At 37.6% G+C, this 18,541-nt stretch overlaps 1 protein-coding gene across 8 annotated transcripts in view; it reads right to left on the bottom strand.

Moving 5' to 3' along the window:
- LOC137951704 (clp protease adapter protein ClpF, chloroplastic) overlaps positions 1 to 18,541 on the bottom strand; it is a 31,384-nt gene that overhangs the window by 3,639 nt on the left and 9,204 nt on the right. For all 8 annotated transcript variants that reach the window (XM_068798559.1, XM_068798558.1, XM_068798557.1 and 5 more), the window contains 5 exons: positions 18,033 to 18,092; positions 17,857 to 17,951; positions 17,284 to 17,362; positions 13,694 to 13,787; positions 2,941 to 3,053 (listed from right to left, as the gene is read on the bottom strand). In XM_068798559.1, the coding sequence (XP_068654660.1) occupies positions 2,941 to 3,053; positions 13,694 to 13,787; positions 17,284 to 17,362; positions 17,857 to 17,951; positions 18,033 to 18,092 (441 nt within the window). The remainder of the gene's footprint in view (positions 1 to 2,940; positions 3,054 to 13,693; positions 13,788 to 17,283; positions 17,363 to 17,856; positions 17,952 to 18,032; positions 18,093 to 18,541) is intronic.

Raw genomic sequence — 18,541 nt, 5'->3', positions numbered from 1 at the left:
GATTGCCAGAGGAGTCACCAAAACCAGCCTTTCCAGGGTTGTCGAGAGAGGAGCCATCAAAATTCAGCTTGGGAGAACCGGATCAGGGAGGCAGCCATTCCTAGATGGTGGGGGGTCTCGAGGGAGCATGAAGTTGGGCCAAGCAAAACCAGTTGTCCCGAATAAATGAGCCAAAGAAAGGGGGAAAAGCACTCTTTGTGCACACCCAAGAGGAAATTTGTCTTGAGATTATGTTAGCAACTCTCTCAATAGACTCAAAACTTTCCTTTGAAGTGGTTGAAATTCCTCTCAATCCAAAGAACCCACAGGATATAGTGCACACAAGCAAAGATCAGTAATTTCCCCAGCCCTGGCAAGGCAGAGCCTAAAAGCATCCGGCTGGCCTCAATCAAATCTGTGGGCAAACAAAACTGCAAACCAATGCGGCAAAGGACTAAAGCCCAAACCCGCCACGAAAAGGGGCAGAGGAGCAGGAGGTGGCAAACTGACTCCACCATGCTGCAGAGGGGACAAAGGGGATCAACAGAGAGGCTTCCTCGCTGCCGAAGATTGTTTGCGGTAAGGATCTTATTAAGGCAAGCACTCCACATAAAGAATTTGATTTTAGGAGGTGCACAAGGCACCAAGTGAAAGCCACGACATGCACAGTAAGAGAGGAGGACCATCGCCCAGTGAAAAGATAGGTTGAGGAAACCGTAAAAGAACCCCTCTTATCAGGCCACCAAATCAATTTGTCAGGAACTTAAGGACGCAATCTGAGCAGCTGAATAGAGTCCAAAAGGCGGCTAGCGTCCAAGGCCTCAAAGTCCGATAAACTACGACGAAGATGGAGGTTTTAGCCAACGCCACTACGAGCTTCAGCCACAGTGATCTCCGACTGTAAGGATAAGTGGAAAAGGCCACCAAAAAGTACTCATCAAAGGTTTGTCACCAGTCCCCCCAGAATTTGATAGATTGGTCGTTGCCCACATAATATTTGATAGCCGAGCAAAAACTCAGAAGAAGAAGATATAGAGACCTCCATATAGGTGACAAATTCCTCCTACCACCCGAGGACCACCAAGAAGAAGACCAACCGAGCTTTGAAGCTACCATGTTTTTTCAAAGGTTGGGGAAACGGGAGTTAAACATCCAAATCCATTTCGGAAGAAGTGCATGGTTCATATTTGTGAAGTTGGGTCCAAGGTCCATCCCAAATTGACTAGCCACCTTAGGAAGCCTCTTTTCCAACTAATAAGCTTAAGATATTTGTACTCACTTACACTGGGTTTTTTTGGCAAGTCTGGATGAAGATTTTTAAGAAGATTAGGCTCCAAATGGGGCTACATCAGGACCTATTTGGCACCTTTGAGATGGTTAGAGGGATTCGGCTTTCTCTGCGGGGCAAGTTAATACTTTCGGCCTGTCTTGTGCATGTTCCATGGGGTATTTGGCTCGAGCGAAATAACCAGAGATTCAACTCCGAAGCTTACACCCCGGACAACACGGCTTCACATGTTGTTGGCCTCATCTCGAGTTGGCTTCAAACAAGGAAGGAATTTGCCGCTTTATCGGGTGTTTCCCTTCGGGAAAATTGGAGCTTGATCGCCCACGTGACTAGCCCTTGCAAGACTCCGATTATGGCCATCTGGGATCCTCCCCCTTGTGACAGCATAAAACTCAATTTTGATGGTAGTGGTATTGGCTGTCCTGGGCTGGCTGGAGCAGGCAATGTTTTCAGAGGTCAAAATAGAGATCCTATTCTATCGTATGTTGGACTAGTGGGCATTGTTGATGCTAATACTACTAAAGTTAGTGCTCTTCTATTCGGCCTCTAAATTTTCATGGAACGTCTCCATGGGAAGTTAATCATTGAAGGAGACTCAAAGACTGTCATCGGTTTGTGTTCCAAAGACAACTCCCCCCTTGGCGTCACTGGCCCATCACAAATTGTATTGCTGACATTGTATCTTCTATCCATTGTAATTGGAATCTCATTCCTAGATCAGCCAACTATATGGCTGATAAATTGGTAAAATTCGGAACTTCCCAGTAATCTCTCGTTGTTTGGGAAGGCTTCCCTCCTTTGTAATTTGCTCTTTTGAGCCTTTGTCTTAATAAAATCCAGCACCATTTTAAAAAAAAAAATTATTTGTACTCACTAATCTATGTGGGACTATTCCTTAACACTCCCCCTCACGTGTAGACACTTTTTGTGGCTTTACAAACGGATAATTTGGGGGGAGGCTCACATATGAGTACCTACTCTGATACCATGTGAAGTTGGGTCCAAGGTCTATCCCAAAATGACTAGCCACCTTAGGAAGCCTTTTTTCAACTAATAAGCTTAAGATATTTGTACTCACTCGTCCATGTGGGACTATCCCTTTACAGTTATCATTCGAATCCTTTCAATTGAGTGATTTCCTTCCTTAGGACTCGGCTGTCCAGTTAGTCTTGCTTCCGATTTTGTGCCCTATCCTAACAAAGAAAACTAATTACAATAAAAAAAGGAAAATACAATACAATTAAAATAAAATGTAAGATAGAGATATGTATATGCTGTTTTTATTATGTTAGGAGTAGTCTGGAATATATATAACAAAGGAAAGGAAAAGGGCATTATAGTCCTGTAAACTTTTCACATAATAGAGAATTGTCTGGTTGGAGGTCAAGCTTCTCCCCTAATGCAGACTGTGCTCTCTTATCCTACAATTCAAGAGATAACAAGAAAAACCAGGCAGGTCTTTGCTTCTTGGTCGTTATAATTTTCTTTACTAGCCTAGTTGGAAGCAAGTACATTATAGCAAAACAACTTATGATGGTTAAAGAGCATAGGGACCTTTATTGAATCATAGAAAATTTAGAAAGTATAAAGGTCAGCAACTTTGGAAGTTAATTAACAGGGCACCATCATACAATCAGATCTCAATTTCTAACCAAATAAAATGTTTTATTCACCTGGTAAAATGGCTGATTACAGCCCCGAGACAACTTTTCAACATTAGCAGTCTCCATCCAGGAGCTTGACTCACAGCAGACAGGATCCATTCCACAGATCACTGCTCGATAGCCTGAAAACAAAAATCAAGAGGTCTCAAATTATTTATAGAAAAAGGAAAAAAGACTTCATGAACCTAATTTTGCACAATGCATAACCAGAGACAAAGTCCACACCTCTACAACCAATTTTTGTTGCCACTTTTGAACAGAAATCTGATTTTCTGACTTATATTTCACTAATAGTAACCTGGTTTCTTGTCGAACAATTATTATAAGATGAAGATAATCAGAGGCAGAACTAGGAAATCTCTTTTTGCTCCAAATCCTTTCTAAACAGAAAAAGATCTGATTAAGAGCGAGTTTGGAAACAAGAACATACATGTTAAGTCATGTTCACTTCCCAACAAAGCATACAACAAGCACTTGTCTCTGCATATGTGTGCTGTTAACTTTTGGAGGTTGACTGCCCGTTTAAGCAGATTTTTTGAATAGTCAGGAAGATTTATTAGTGTACATCACTAATTTTAGAAACTCTTAATTAGTTGCCATGCTCCTTGCATGGATAACAGAAATCAGATTTCTGTCTAATGAGTATACTGGTAGAATTTAGCATTTCTGTTATTGTTGTAAGTACCCACTGAAATTCTGGAGTACATTACCTGAAATGATTTTAGTCCAGACATATGGGGATATCGATCACTATTATACTCATCTAGCTCTCGATAACATTCTTATGAAAATCAGCAATGACAAGACAAAGATACATGGAAAGTATGTCCCACACAAAATATCAAAAAAAAAAAAAAAAAAGAATTAATGAAGAGCATTTCAACTTCCAAGATTTTCTGTATCTGTATCAGGTACCTGAAAATCCAGTATGTAAATATGTCAAAGCTGATGCATAGATACAAAATAATGGTAGCACTATACGAATCTGATATGATTGGCTAATTATGGATATGTTTTGCAATTCAGCAAAACTCAATTGCCACTGACATATGTAGTATTTAAAGGAGCATCTTAACACCTCCCTAAAATTTCTGACTGTTCTCGAATGCCAAATTCTTAAAGAAAGGTAAAACAATAGAAAATAAACTGCAAACGTTACAAATAGCTTTCCTTTGTGAATTTTTCTGACACAACAGGTGAGACAAGAGATCAAAGCTAAGGATTTCGGCCTTTAGCTGTTTAAGCATAAGAATGACTCATTGTATCAAATTTCTTTTTATTAAGAAATAAAAGCCACCTTTTTAAAAGAAAAGGCTAGAATGAATTTTTTAGCAGAAGATTCTAGAAATGTCAGCATGCTTAGATCAATGTATTTCATTACAAACTGTTCGAGAGTCAGGGATTTATAAAAGTCAACAAATTGAAGTTTTCGCATGGTTGATAGGTTGTAAAATAAGAGTATAACGTTGATCAAGGTTATCTCTCCGTTTCTCTGTTCTTATCATATTTATACTACAATGAAAATGATTGGCTATGACAAGGAAGACAACCATCAGTGTAGAAACAAACAGTCTTGTCAGAACAATGTCTTTCTTGCTTTTTGCCACCTCAATACCAAGAAAATACTTTGTCTTAAGTCCCTTGTTTGAAATTACTTTGCCAGATACTCTTTAACATCATCCATTCCTTTTAAATCACTTCCCGTCAACATAATATCATCCACATGTACAACAAGAACCACGATACCCGACTGTCTTTTCAGTACGAACATGGAATGGTCACCATGACTCACACAAATCCAAAATTCAGAGCAACGTTGCTAAATTTTCCATGTACACTTTTTCCTATAAATCACCATAAAAGAATGCATTTTTAATATCCAATTGATGTAAAGTCCATCCTTCCTTCACTGCCACAGACACCAAGAGTTCTGACAAATGTAAGACGACCCACAGGAGAAAATTTCTAGAATACATCAATACCATAGGTTTGGGTTAGCCTTCCACCACTAAACGAGCTTCGTACCTTTCAATACTCCCATCAACTCGATACTTGATAGTATATACCCATTGACAGCCTACAGTAGCTGCACCTTCATGTGGTTGACAAAGTGTCCATCTACCCTTTAGAAACCAAGGCCTCCATTTCTTCATCCATAAGTTTCCACTTAAGATTAAGGCATCATGCACTATACAAGGAATAGAAAAAGCAGATAAGTACAGGGAAAAGGTTTTATAGGATGGAGACAAAAATCAAATAACACATATTTAGATATTGGGTGAGAAGTACATGATCTTTTTCCTTTCCAGGAGGACAACAGGTAGGACTAAATCAGAAGGTTCATAATCTACGGATGGAGAATTTGATTGTTGAAGTTCATAAAGAGGCTCTTGTTGTTGAACGTAGTGGCATTGATACACCTAGAGTGGCTTCAAAGGTGGTTGTGGTAGTGGATGAGTAGGTGTAGTACCTACACTTGAGGCATCCATAACAACTATAGGAACTAGATGTTCAACAACTGGACTTGCAACGGCACTAAATGGCAGTGAGGAAGACACACTTGAGGATGAAAAATAGGGTATATTCTCAAAAATTGTGACATCAAAAAAAATATAAGTTTCCTTCTAAGAGGGTTATAGCACTTATATCCTTTTTTATAACGAGAATAACCTAGAAGAACAAATTTGATGGATCTTGGGGATAATTTGTGATTGTGAGGACCAAGATAATGAATAAAACAAGAGGACTCAAAAACACAAGGACATAAACCTAATACCTAACATAGAGGTTTTAGCACCTTAATGGGAATATGTCCCTAGAGGAGAGAGGCGACATTTGATTAATTAAATAACAAGATGTTAGGACCGCATCACCCCAAAAGGACAAAGGGACATTCATTTGAAAAAACAAAGTGTGTGTGACCGCAAGTAAATACTTATTTTCTGCGTTTAACTACCCCATTTTGTTGAGAGACATACGAAGTGTGATATATGATATTTCATAATTCACAAAACGATTTTGAATTTTTTATCAAGGAACTCCAAATCGTTATCAGTACAAAAGATACAAATAGAAGCCCCAAATTGGGTTTTTATTTCATTGAAAAACTTGGTAAACACATTAAGTTCTGAAATCTTCTGAAAGAGATACACCCAAGTCACTCTACTAAAGTCATATATAAAGGACACAAAATATTTAAAACCAAATATACTTGGAACTCTCTATGGGCCCCATACATATGAATGGGCCAATTCGAAAGGACTAGTACTTTGACTTGAACTAACTAGAAAATGTGATTTATGATGCTTTCCAAGGTGACATGATTCACATTCAAAAGACAAATCGGACAACATATAAGGAAGGACGTGACAGAGCTTAGCTGCACATGGATGTTCCCAACACAAGTGCCACAAATACAGTATGTGTTGATAAGACCATAGCTTTCAGAACATTCACGTCATCTAGCACATAGAGCCCACTCTTTTCATACCTAAAACCAATCGTCTTCTTTGTTTGAAAATCTTGAAAAGCACACAAACTAGGATACAAAAATTTAGAACAATTCAAAGACTTACTAGTGTTACTTACATATAAAAGATTAATAGGAAATTAAGGACAAATAAGACATTTGACAATGATATATGTGGAGTGGTTTGGACCATAACCTCACTTTGGACCTGCGAGGACCCATCAGCCAGTGTGATAGTGTGATGTGTTTTGAAAAAAGGACAAATGAGAACAAGGCGGGCATACCTAACATATGTTTGAATGCTCCTAAATCAATGATCCATTATGGACTAGAAGACGTATCTAATATAGTTATACCTGAATTTGCCATTGTCACACTTGCAATGGAAGAAGACCCAGTCTCCTAGCACGTAGAGCATGATGACATGGATGTCAATTGACTTAATCTCTGAAGTAACTGTTGAATTTTCCTTCGAGTTTCGATGCTTGATATTTTCTCATTTGTAGCTAAACTAGAGTTTGGCCATGCTAGTTTTCCAAATTTATCCCAATATTTATCCGAAAAAAAATGATGACTTCTCCCATAGTGAACACTCCTATCACCTCTATCACCATGGCCACAACCACAACCTGAATTGCCTCAACCACGACCTCTTCCACCCCTTCCACAGCCTCTGGGGGTGTCAAATCTGGTAGAAGTAGAATTGAGATTAAGTTTTGATACTCCATTTTTTGTAATTTCCTTCTCCCCTTTATTTACCACTACACTTTTTGCCCAAATGGCACGATTGAAGGCTTTCTCAAGCGTAGTTACTTCATCATCAGCTAGCATCTATGCTCGGATTGCATCATACCTTGGTCCAAGTCCTTCTAAGAAGCACACTACTTAAATTTATTTTTCTCTTTTTGAAGTTGCTATCTATTTGTGGTAAACGAATGAAACACACTAATTGCTAGAAGACACCTCTCATTTAAGTAAAATAATCAATGACAACCCGGTTACCCCGTCGCATGCTGAACATATAAATCATACACCTTGGAAAGATTATTCTTCTACGACAAAATAAACTCCAAGATTACCCAAATCTCCTTAGAGGAATCACAACTCATCACCTTATTACTAAATCTAGTCTCCATACTATTCACAAACCAAGTCATAACCTAGCTATCTTCTACTTCCCAATCCTCTATCATAAAACAAGGAGGATCCTCCTTAAGATATTTTGCCTTTCTTTTTGCTTTCAAAAACACAAGGGCTGACCTAGTCCAAATCAGATAATTCTTCCCATTCAATTTTACCGAGGTAATTTGAATTGAATGAGACCCTAGTCCAAATCATATAATTCTTCCCATTCAATTTTACGGTGGTAATTGGAATTGAATGAGAATCCTTACTTTCAGAATTTCTTCAAGAGTTAATTGGAGTAATAGCCTCTCGGAATCAATCATCTTAACACCACCGAATAACAATAATAACCAATAAACAATCACCACAAACTACAATCCAAAAAGGCACATGAAGAGCCACACAAACACTCCAATCAACTTGCGCAGATGTAAGTGGGCCCCCTACACACAAAATCGAATTAGAGTAAACTCTATTACATCAATCACACTTCCAGCTTTAATCACAATCAATTAGGCATCAAATATATGCCAATTCTCCAACTTTATCCACCTGTGCATGCATAACATAGACTAGAAAGCCTGCACAGGTAGAGGTCTAACCCAAATTCAGATCAAGACAGGAATAAGCACTACTCAAAAAGCAGTACAAGCCATTAACCAAGTGGTTATGGCACAGAAAGGAGGAAAAGATTAGACTTTGACTCACTCAGATAAGTGAATTTGTGAAATCTCCAAAATAGATGTTGCAAGCCTATAGATAGGAAGAAGGAGATCAAATAAGACTCCCCAAGCTCACGCTTCATTGATCTGATACCATGATAAAAGTAAAAAGGAGAGATAAAAGGAAGAGAAAAGAAAGAAGAAGAAGGGGTGAGAGAGATGAGAAGAGTGTCTGGAAAGAAGCACTCATAGGGCTGGAATTAAAGCCTTCTCTATTTAATTAACTCACTTAAATGAAAGTCCAATCAAATTACAATAATGCCCCTCCTTATATAAACTTCCATACCTCTCTAAATACTCCTCATAATAACTAGAAACTTGTAACACAGATTCCTATCATGTTGAATAACTTACTGAAATCCTTAAGAGGGACACACAAATAGGAAATGGCCAAAATGGCCTCAAATAATCTTTCCAAGGCCAACCAATGTGGGACTATTCTCCCAAAACAACTTCCATCACTACTAGAAAACTAAGCAGAGTCATAAAGCCCATGTACAACCACAGATAGATCGACTCTTTTACCCACTAAAAGTATACTAATATGAGTGTTAAAATATCAGGTCATGGATATTTTGGTCATTTTATATATTGTGTTCTATTCTAGCTAATGTATGTTGGATAGACAATGTTTCCATATGCTTGTGGTTCAAATTTCATTCAATTTAGAGCTGTATTTTAGGAGATATGTGATTTTATGTATATAGGGGTATTTCTGTCATTTTTGTAATTATCACTTAAACCCTGAAATAAAAAGAGGAAGCTCGTGCCTTTCTGGCACGAACATCAACGCAGCCAAGGCTGCTTGCTTCCTTCGTCTTCTCTTCCCTTATTTCTCACAATTTCTTCCCCAAATCTCTTAATTTTCATGGTATCAGAGCAGTAACGTCAACCTTGGGCAGATTTCCTCCAGTTTTGTGGCTCTTTTCTCAATCTTCAACAACTCCATTGAAGGATCTTCCCAGATTTCTGTACTGGTGGGGTAAAAATTCACTCTTTCCCTTTTCTATCTACCATAGCCTCTTTAGGGGGGATCGGAAATGCATCCACTGTGATAAGTCAAACCTTATTTTTGAGAAGTGTTTGGAGAAATTTGGTAAACCTACCTAGGCCAATTCCAAAGTCACAGAAAAAATATGCTTCTTCGTATATTGGGTCTTATGAAGAGATTTAGTAGTTAGTATAGCGACTAGGCCAATTAACTACACCATCTACTACTCCAACCGTTGACACTCATCCTTCATCCTCTACAAGCGCCACAATGGCAATTACAAATATGATTGCACTGAATATGTCTTATTCTCACTCTTGGATCATTAATTCAAGAGCCTCTACCCACATGCCAAGTATGCCTTCCTTACTTCAGTCCATTAACCCATCTCATTCATATCATTGAATTACCTTAGTTGATGGGTCCACTTCTCCCATTCAGGAGAAGGGTACTATTAATACTACTCCACAAATGTCCTTAGACTCAGTTTTATTTGTTCCAAAATTTCCAGTCAATCTCTTGTTTGAAGTCATATTACTAGGCTTTTAAATTGTTTAGTAACATTTTATCCTACTACCTATGTTTTTCAAGACTTGCAGATGAAGAAGACGATTGGTTTCGGACATGAGAAGGATGGGCTCCACCTGTTGGATGATGCTTATGTTTCTCAAGTTGTGGCACTTACAACTGTCGATTCCTCCTACTTAAGGCATCTACGCTTGGGAAATCCATCACCAATTAAGTTGTGTCAGTCTTTCCCTTCTTTGCCAATAGATATTTCTTTTGATTGTGAGTTTTGTCAACTGAGAAACCATTATCGAGCAAGTTTCCCAATTAGTTCTAGTCGTAGCACCAAATTGTTTCAATTAGTCAATTCTGATATATGGGGACCATGTAGGATTCCAAGTCCATTTGTTTTCAAGTATTTTGTGTCATTTATTGATGATTTTAGTAGAGTAACTTGGGTGTATCTCCTACGAGAGAAATCTAAAGTGTTTGATATATTCCTGAAACTTTTTTAATGAAATAAAAAATCAATTTGGCATTTGTGTTCATCTACTTCGTATTGATAATAGATTGGAATATCTTAACTACAAATTTTCATCGTTTTGTGCCTCACATGGGATTACCCATTAGACATCAGGTGCTTATACTCCTCAACAAAATGGGGTGGTTGAACATAAAAACAAACACCTTCTTGAGGTTACTCGGACGTTGCTACTGCACATGAATATACCCAAGTGGTTTTGGGGGGATGCAATTTAGACTACTTGTTTCTTAATTAATCGCATGACATCTTTTGTTTTGCATGGTCAAGTTCCTCATAGATTTTCAAACCAAATTGTAAATTGTTTAATGTTGTTCCTCGTGTTTTTGGATGCACATTTGCTCCCTTATTTGGGAATTCAGTTGATAAATTGTCACATTGATCTGTCAAATGTGTCTTTTTGGGATATTCTTGACGGCAAAAAGGGTTTATGAACTTGTTTGACGAAGACATATGTGTCAGTTGATGTGATTTTCTTTGAGCATACTTCATATTTTGCACCATCTATTGAGCTACCTGTTTCTACTGAATCATCTTTAGATAGTCCAATTCCTATAGTTGTTCTAGATGTACCAGCTCCATCAGATTCTTCTCCACCTCTTCGTGTCGACAACCGACATCCTCATGCTCCAACAATGCCTTTAGCAGATACAGCTATTGAGCCCTTTCCTCTCGATCAGTCGTCTTCTTCTTTGCTGCAGGTCCCATTCTATCAGATTTGGACTTATCTATTAGACTTTGGAAAGGCAAACAATCTTGTACTTCTCATCCCATCTCAAATTATATATCTCTTGATTTCCTATCACATCCTTAAATTTTTTGTTATGTCCATGTCTACTTCTACTATTCTGCATTCAATGCAGGATTTTTTGTGTTCTTCTGAGTGGAAACAGACAATGGATGATGAAATGAGTGTTTTAATGTCTCGGGGAACATGGCATTTATGTGATCCTCCTGCTGGGGCAGCTATTGTGGGGTGTCGTTGGGTTTATACCATAAAATATAATGTTGATAGCTCTATTGAACGACACAAGGCATGGCTGGTGGCAAAGGGATATACACAGATTTTCGGTGTGTTGATGTTTTTGAAACATTCTCCCATGTGGCCAGACTTACATTGGTATATATCTTAGTCTCTATGACAATTAATAGAGGATGGCCTCTCTTTCAACTTAATATGAAAGGTGCCTTCTTGTACAATGATTTGCATGAGGAAGTTTATATGGAGCAACCTCTTGGGTATATTGCTCAAGGGGAGATAGAGAAGGTATGTAAGCTCCAAAAAGTTATTTATGGATTTAAACATATATTGCTCAAGGGGAGATAGAGAAGGTATGTAAGCTCCAAAAAGTTATTTATGGATTTAAACAATCCACGGGCATAGTTCAAGAAGTTTAGTACTATAGCAATGCAGTTTGGGTTCTACAGAAGTCATTGCAACCATTCTATGTTTCAGCTCAAGAGGAAGACCGGTGTGATTATCTTGGTGGTCTATGTAGATGATATTGTACTATCTGGGGATGATCGCGAAGGTATTGCAGAAGTTAAAAAGTATTTGGCGACACATTTTTAAATGAAAGATTTGGATTCCCTAAAGTACTTCCTTGGCATTCAAGTTGCTCGTAGCAAACAAATTATTGTTCTCTCTCAGAGAAAATATGTATTAGATATGCTACAAGAATATGGTCTGTTGGGTGCTAAACCCGTAAACACTCCCATGGAAGTCAACCATAATCTCCATGGCACACAAGGTCCTAGTCTCAAGGACAAAACTCAATACAGACGTTTTGGTAAGTAAATTGATTTATGCTACGATTACCAGGCCAAAAATATCTTTGCTATGGGAGTTGTGAACCAGTTCATGGAAAATCCTCAGAAACTGTATTTAAAATTTACCTAGAGGATTTTAAAGTATTTGAAGGGTGCACTGAGAAAAGGTCTATTGTATACTCAAAATGGAAAGATAGATGTCTTTGGATATTCTGATGCAGATTATACTAGGTATAAGATGGATAGACACTCTACATCAAGCTATTGTTGTTTTATTGGAGGTATCCTGATAAGCATGAAAAGTAAGAAATAGACAATTGTGGGTAGGTATAGAGCAGAGGCTGAATATAGAGCAACAACTCACACAGTTAGTGAGCTTATGTAGATTAAGTTTGTTCTTCTTTGAGTTCGGTCTAATATACCAAAGCATATGGTCATGAAGTGTGACAATCAGACAACCATCTTCATTACAAGCAACCTTGTATTCTAATAGAGAACTAAACATATAGAAGTTAACTGCCATTTTATTTTTTTATTTTTTGAAAAGGTGCTTATTTTTATTAAGACAAAGGCTCAAAAGAGCAAATTACAAAGGAGGGAACCTTCCCAAACAATAAGAGATTGCTGGGACGTTCCGAATTTTGCCAATTTATCTGCCAAAGAGTTGGCTGATCTAGGAATGAGATTCCAATTACAATGGATAAAAAATACAATGTTAGCAATACAATCTGTGATGGGCCAGTGGCACCAAGGGGGGGAGTTATCTTTGGAACACCAACTGATGACAGTCTTTGAGTCTCTTTCAATGATTAACTTGCCATAGAGACTTTTATTGAAAATTTAGAGGCTGAATAGAAGAGCACTAACTTCAGCAGTATTAGCATCAGCAATGCCCACTGGTCCAGCATACTATAGAATAGGGTCTCCATTGTGACCCCTAAAAACACTACCTACTCGAGCCGGCCCAGGACAGCCAATAGCACTACCATCAAAATTGAGTTTTATGCTGCCATTTTATTAGAGATTCAGTTATGCAAGGGAAGTGGTAACTCCATATGTAAAATCCTCAGACTAGTTGGGAGGTGTGTTTACAAAGCCTTTAGGAAAACGTGAACATGTGTTCTTCTATGACAACAACTTGAGAAGTGTTAAAAATATCAGTTTAAGGTATTTTGGTCATTTCTTATATTATATTTTATCATGTTGGATACAAAATATCTTCATATGCACGTGGTTCAAGTTTCATTCAATTTTGTATTTTAGGAGATATGTGAGTGTATGCATGTAGGGGCATTTCTATCATTTTTGTAACTGTCACTTAAAACCCTGAAATAAAAAGAGGAAGCTCGTGCCTTTTGGCACAAACTTCAATACAGCCAAGGCTGTTTGCTTCCTTCTTCTTCTCTTCTCTTTTTTCTCTCAATTTCTTCCCAAATCTCTTAATTTTGAATAAGGGTTGATCATATTATTATGCACTTGCACAATCATTTTAGAATCATAGAAACTAAAAAGTATTCAGATAAGAAGAAACAGAAAAAATATAAAGGATAGATCAAGAAATAAAGAAAACAACCTCATACTAGAGATATGTAACATAATATAAAACAGAATCTCCATAGACTAACTGAATTACGCACCAAACAATCTGTGAGTCACTTTCTGCCCAAGACGGAACTCATACTCTGCATTTTCACGTGCCAGTGCTTTTGCTGATGCAGCCAAAGAGTCTGCCTGTGATCAAGCATTAATGAACATCAGAGCTTCAAGAATCCTTAAAGAGAATCAGACAATGACCAAGGACAAGAAAGAAGCATTAAGGTGGTCAAACATTTTACTCATTTTGGTAAAGATAGAATAATTGAGGTTAGCAGATTACATTCAAGACAGATGGATGTTTCAAATCTCTCTTTCATTTAAGTGTACAAGTACTATAGATACTAATGAAGAGGCGTCTGACAAGACTTTTCCCTGAAACTCATCCTTTATAAATTACAGTGTTCTCCTCAAAATGAGTCTTTGTCACTCAACAAAGAAGAAATAAATAACATTGCAGAATTACTAGCTAATGTTAGAAGGCTCGTTCGAAGTAATAAGCACATAATTTTTCCAACTTTACGCATATGCTAGCCCTTTAGGAATCACCGACTCTACGTCTGCGGAGCTTCAAGGTTTCCTCAATGGGCTCCGTGTCCTCAGAGATAAGTGCACAGGTCCCCTCCATATTTAAGGGGACTCGAAGGTGGTCATTGGATAGTGCGAGTGTGCATCCCCTCCCTCGTGGCGCCATTGGGACATTTTTTGGGAGATTACTGAAATTTGTTCATTTTTATCTTGTATTTGGTCACATATTCCGAGATCCGCAAATTCGGCAGCCGATGCGCTTGCTAAGCACGGAGCTACCCTACAATCGTTGGTTGTCATGGAGATGCTCCTCTCTTTGTGATTTTTGTATTTTTCTTGTTTATATATATATACATCTTTTTCAAAAAAAATAAACACATATAATTTTTCATAAAGGATCCTAGTGATACTATTCTAACAATCTCCCTCATGTGTAGGCCATCTTTGTAACTCCTACCCATGGACAACTTTGGGTGGAGGCTCACATATGAGCACCTGTTCTAATAACAAAGTTAGGTCCAAGTCTATCCCAAAATGACTAAACCAATTAGGAGACCTCTTCCCAAGTAATAAGCATATGATTTTACAGATCCTAAATCCATGAGGGACTATTTTTAACACAGAAAATACTTTGTTTTGGTGTTTTTCCATAAAACACTTGTCTAAAGCAAAGATTCAACAGATTACTAGAGGTATTTGAGATCATTGATCTGGTTATTAAGGCCAAAGCAGCTAATCAGTGACCAAGTGATAGTTCAGTATCAGCAAATTGGATGCTTGAATAACAACATCTTTACCAGGGGAGTAGAGACCAATCCTGATAGACAAAAGCCAAGCTAAAGTCACCAAAGCCAACATCTATGGGGTAAAGTCGATCTTAAGTTTGAATGTTCTCATCAATGGATCATTGCAAGAAGTTGACTGGAGTAATTACTTTCATTGGGAATTAATTGACATGGAGGCTATAAAATTCAGAAATTTTCAAGATCAGATTAGCAAGGAATTCGTTCGGCATACTCACTCCAACAAACTCATTTAGTAACCCCACAATTCTGGTCAATTTACAATAGCTTCCTATTATGCTACATAGACAATAGATCACCATTCAGCATCTGATGCAGCTATGACTAGGAAACTTATTGGTCCTCCTAAGGCAAAATTTTCCCTCAAGTGTCAAGGAGTAAATATCCCAAACAGAAATTGCACTCTTTGTAACATTGAGGAGGAATCCTTAGACCACCTTTTACTCCATTGATACTTTCATGGCTTATCTGGAACAATATTTCCAGTAAGTTTGAGATTCCACTCAGCACTATTTCAAAAAAAAAAAAAAATAGGATAGGGAAGTAACGCAGTGAATGCCCTTTCAGCAACATTTTTCCAAGGAGAGGATGAATCCTGAAATACTCTCAGATTTCTTCTCCCCACATAACCCTAGGTATTATAACAAAGCAAACTTGAGACATTATTTTGTCCAAGTTTTTGAAAATTTAATCCGGTACCAAGCTGGATGAGACTAACAAAAAAGTTAGGAAGACAAAATGGAATCTCGAACTTATTGAAAATAAAGCTCCATATATGCCAAGAAAAATTGCAATGGATAAGAAGGTCCCAAGGCAGTCCTTGAAGACAATCAAACCTTGGAGAAGAATGAAACAAGAATCTCTTGTCTTGTTGAAGAGAAACTCCATTTGCTTCACAAAGAGATGACAGATATCAAGTGGAACCTTAATGAACAATAGCTTTTCACCATTAATAACTGAGATGCAAATAGCCCTTTGCTGCATGTGGCTAGTTTCCTCAATTTTCAAGATCGTGCTCTCATACAGAACTCAGTATCTTTGTCTTCACAATTTTGGATCTTGCAACAACTTCCAAGAGTTACCTTCTTCCTCTTCCAAAAGGATCTCAGATCCATCTCTTCTATCAGGAAAACCAGGCAAAACAACAGAATTGTCTTGATCTCCTCTCAGTCAGCAGCTTTTCCCCCTCTCTTGCTTTTCTCCTTCCTCCCTCGATGCTCGATCTTCCTCTTCCATCTTCGTTCGCTTCATTCCCTAATTGTTTTTCTCCTTCTTGCTTTCTCCGTCGTTCTCTCACTCTCCCATCACTCTTTCCTACTCTCAAATGTCTGATAGCATTCATGTGCATCTGGGTGTTTACGTGACTAACTGAAACTCCTCTATTCTTCATTTATGAAGAGAATCCGATGCATTATTTGGTGTTGTTACTTCTACAAGAGGCTTCATATATAACCAAGGTATGGGACATAGAAATTTTGGAGTTAAAAGTGAGCGGCAGCTAGTAATTTTCAGGGTAGAGGACAGAAGTTTGTGCTAAGTTGTGAATTTGAGTGCCATTTCTTTGAAAAAACAGAATTTTATAAAGAAAAAACACAAGAAACAAACTGGTAGAATTCTAGTGCCTTTAGTTACTAGAATTCAATTGTAAGTACAAGATATATTTGATAAAAGTACAAATATATAGACCAAAACCCAACTTTAATACAGTATCAGAGCAAGGCATCTACTTTTCTTTCATTTAAGCGCAAGGGTGCATCCATTTCGTTGGCCTTAGTTATTGGCCAGTTTACATTATCTCTGTCTCTGGGACATTGCCCATTTGTTTAAGAATGTATATTAGAGGAAGTGTTAGTGGGAACAATCACAAATAGGATAAGGTTAGAAAAAAAAATCCTATGGTTATAAGTTGGCAAAAAGAGGCCACCTAACTTTGATGAGCCATTTTGGGGTGGACCCAAACTGACCTTCAACATGGAAAAGATAGAAATATTAATGATACTAGAAGAATATGTGTAACATTTGTTGAACTGTTTTGATCTCCTTTTCATGAAGTATACAAGTACATTAATGATGAGGTATGAAACATGGCAGCCAAGAGTTTTGCCCAAAACTCGTCCTAGCAACTTAAGGAGGTGCTCTTTTCCGCGAGCTAAAGTCTTTATCTTTTGTATTTCCTAGTAAATCCCCACTTTTTCATTCTTGAATTTATCGCTTAGAATACACCATCTAATCCATCGAGACTCATAGCTATCTCAATCCTTTCAAAACCAATGGATCCAAAACTGAGGAATTCAGTTCCTCACCTCAAGTTTTGAAATTTCATCACGTAAATCAGCAGCTAAAGAATAGTCCTCATTTCCAATTGCTTCCTGCATGGCTGTTCTGCAAGAAAATATCACAGTTTATCTAACCACCCAGAAATTATAAAATTGAAATAAAATCCAAGAACTTAAATTGCCAGCTATTACTCCTAATCTTAGTTGATGCCACTACTAAACCTTTATGAAAGAAATTTCTTCTGCAGAATCATTCTGTACTACTCCCCCCCCCCCCCCCCCCCCCCACCCCGTCCACAGACATCACTATGCTGATATGCTTGTTGGTCTCAATATAGATCTATTTCGTCTGTTTCAATTGACTGATAATTGAAAACGTTCACACATTCTATCAGCATTCTTACAAACAGGAATACCCATGCTAAAGTGAACAACAAAAATAGCAATATCAGTTTGCATGTCTATAAATTTTATATGAAACAGAAAATGGAAAACCATACATAGCTGATACTATCATCGGCATCACCACAAAAGAATTGTCAACCACAGTAAATTGTATGAGTGGAACACAAGCAGAAAATGAACAATGAACCCACTAACCTGAGTCGGAAGATACTTATCGCTTTGTCTTGAGCCTCACTTTTTGAGTTTGACCCTCTTTTAGCCTCATGCTGCTTAGCTATTTCATCTTCAACCTTCCAAAAAAGATAATGAATAAGAACAAAATAATATGTTCCACTATTGTTGCGGCTCTTCCAGAGAAGCCAGGAATGTACCTCAGAAAGCTTGTTTCTTAATTGTTTAGCAATATCATACTGCTCCATATTTAGTGCACACTGCAATATAAGCAATTCCATGAAACAATTAGAGAACATAACCACCATTGTTGGATAAAATGATTGAAGTGCTTAAGTTTGCTGGTTACTCCTAGCTGTCAATTTATGATTTGGAAACATCTTAGATAACTTGGTCAAATGAAAAAATAATTCTCCATTTAAGTATGAGACAGACTAAACTTTTTTCACTAGCCAACAGATCATTTTTCTTGGACAGAAGGTGATTGTAAAGTCAATAACCTCTCTACAAATTTAGTTTCAGGTCTTGTTTCCACTCAAAATGGCAGAAACTACAGTGCAAACAGAATTCGGGAATCTACAAGTTCTGTTGGAAATTCGGCATTGATTGAAATCCCAAGATTACTGTGAATAGCAGTAATTGGAGGGACAGATTTGTGTTTCTAATTATAGGAGATTAACTGTAAATTTTTAGATAATAGTTTCCTAAT

The sequence above is a fragment of the Aristolochia californica genome, unplaced genomic scaffold (genome assembly GCF_029961685.1).
Source record: "Aristolochia californica isolate CCGP_79_NKW_82.1479 unplaced genomic scaffold, dmAriCali1.0.hap1 SCAF_15, whole genome shotgun sequence".
Taxonomy (NCBI): domain Eukaryota; kingdom Viridiplantae; phylum Streptophyta; class Magnoliopsida; order Piperales; family Aristolochiaceae; genus Aristolochia; species Aristolochia californica.
The sequence above is the reverse complement of the archived record's forward strand: the minus strand, read 5'-3'. Positions and strand labels throughout refer to the sequence as shown.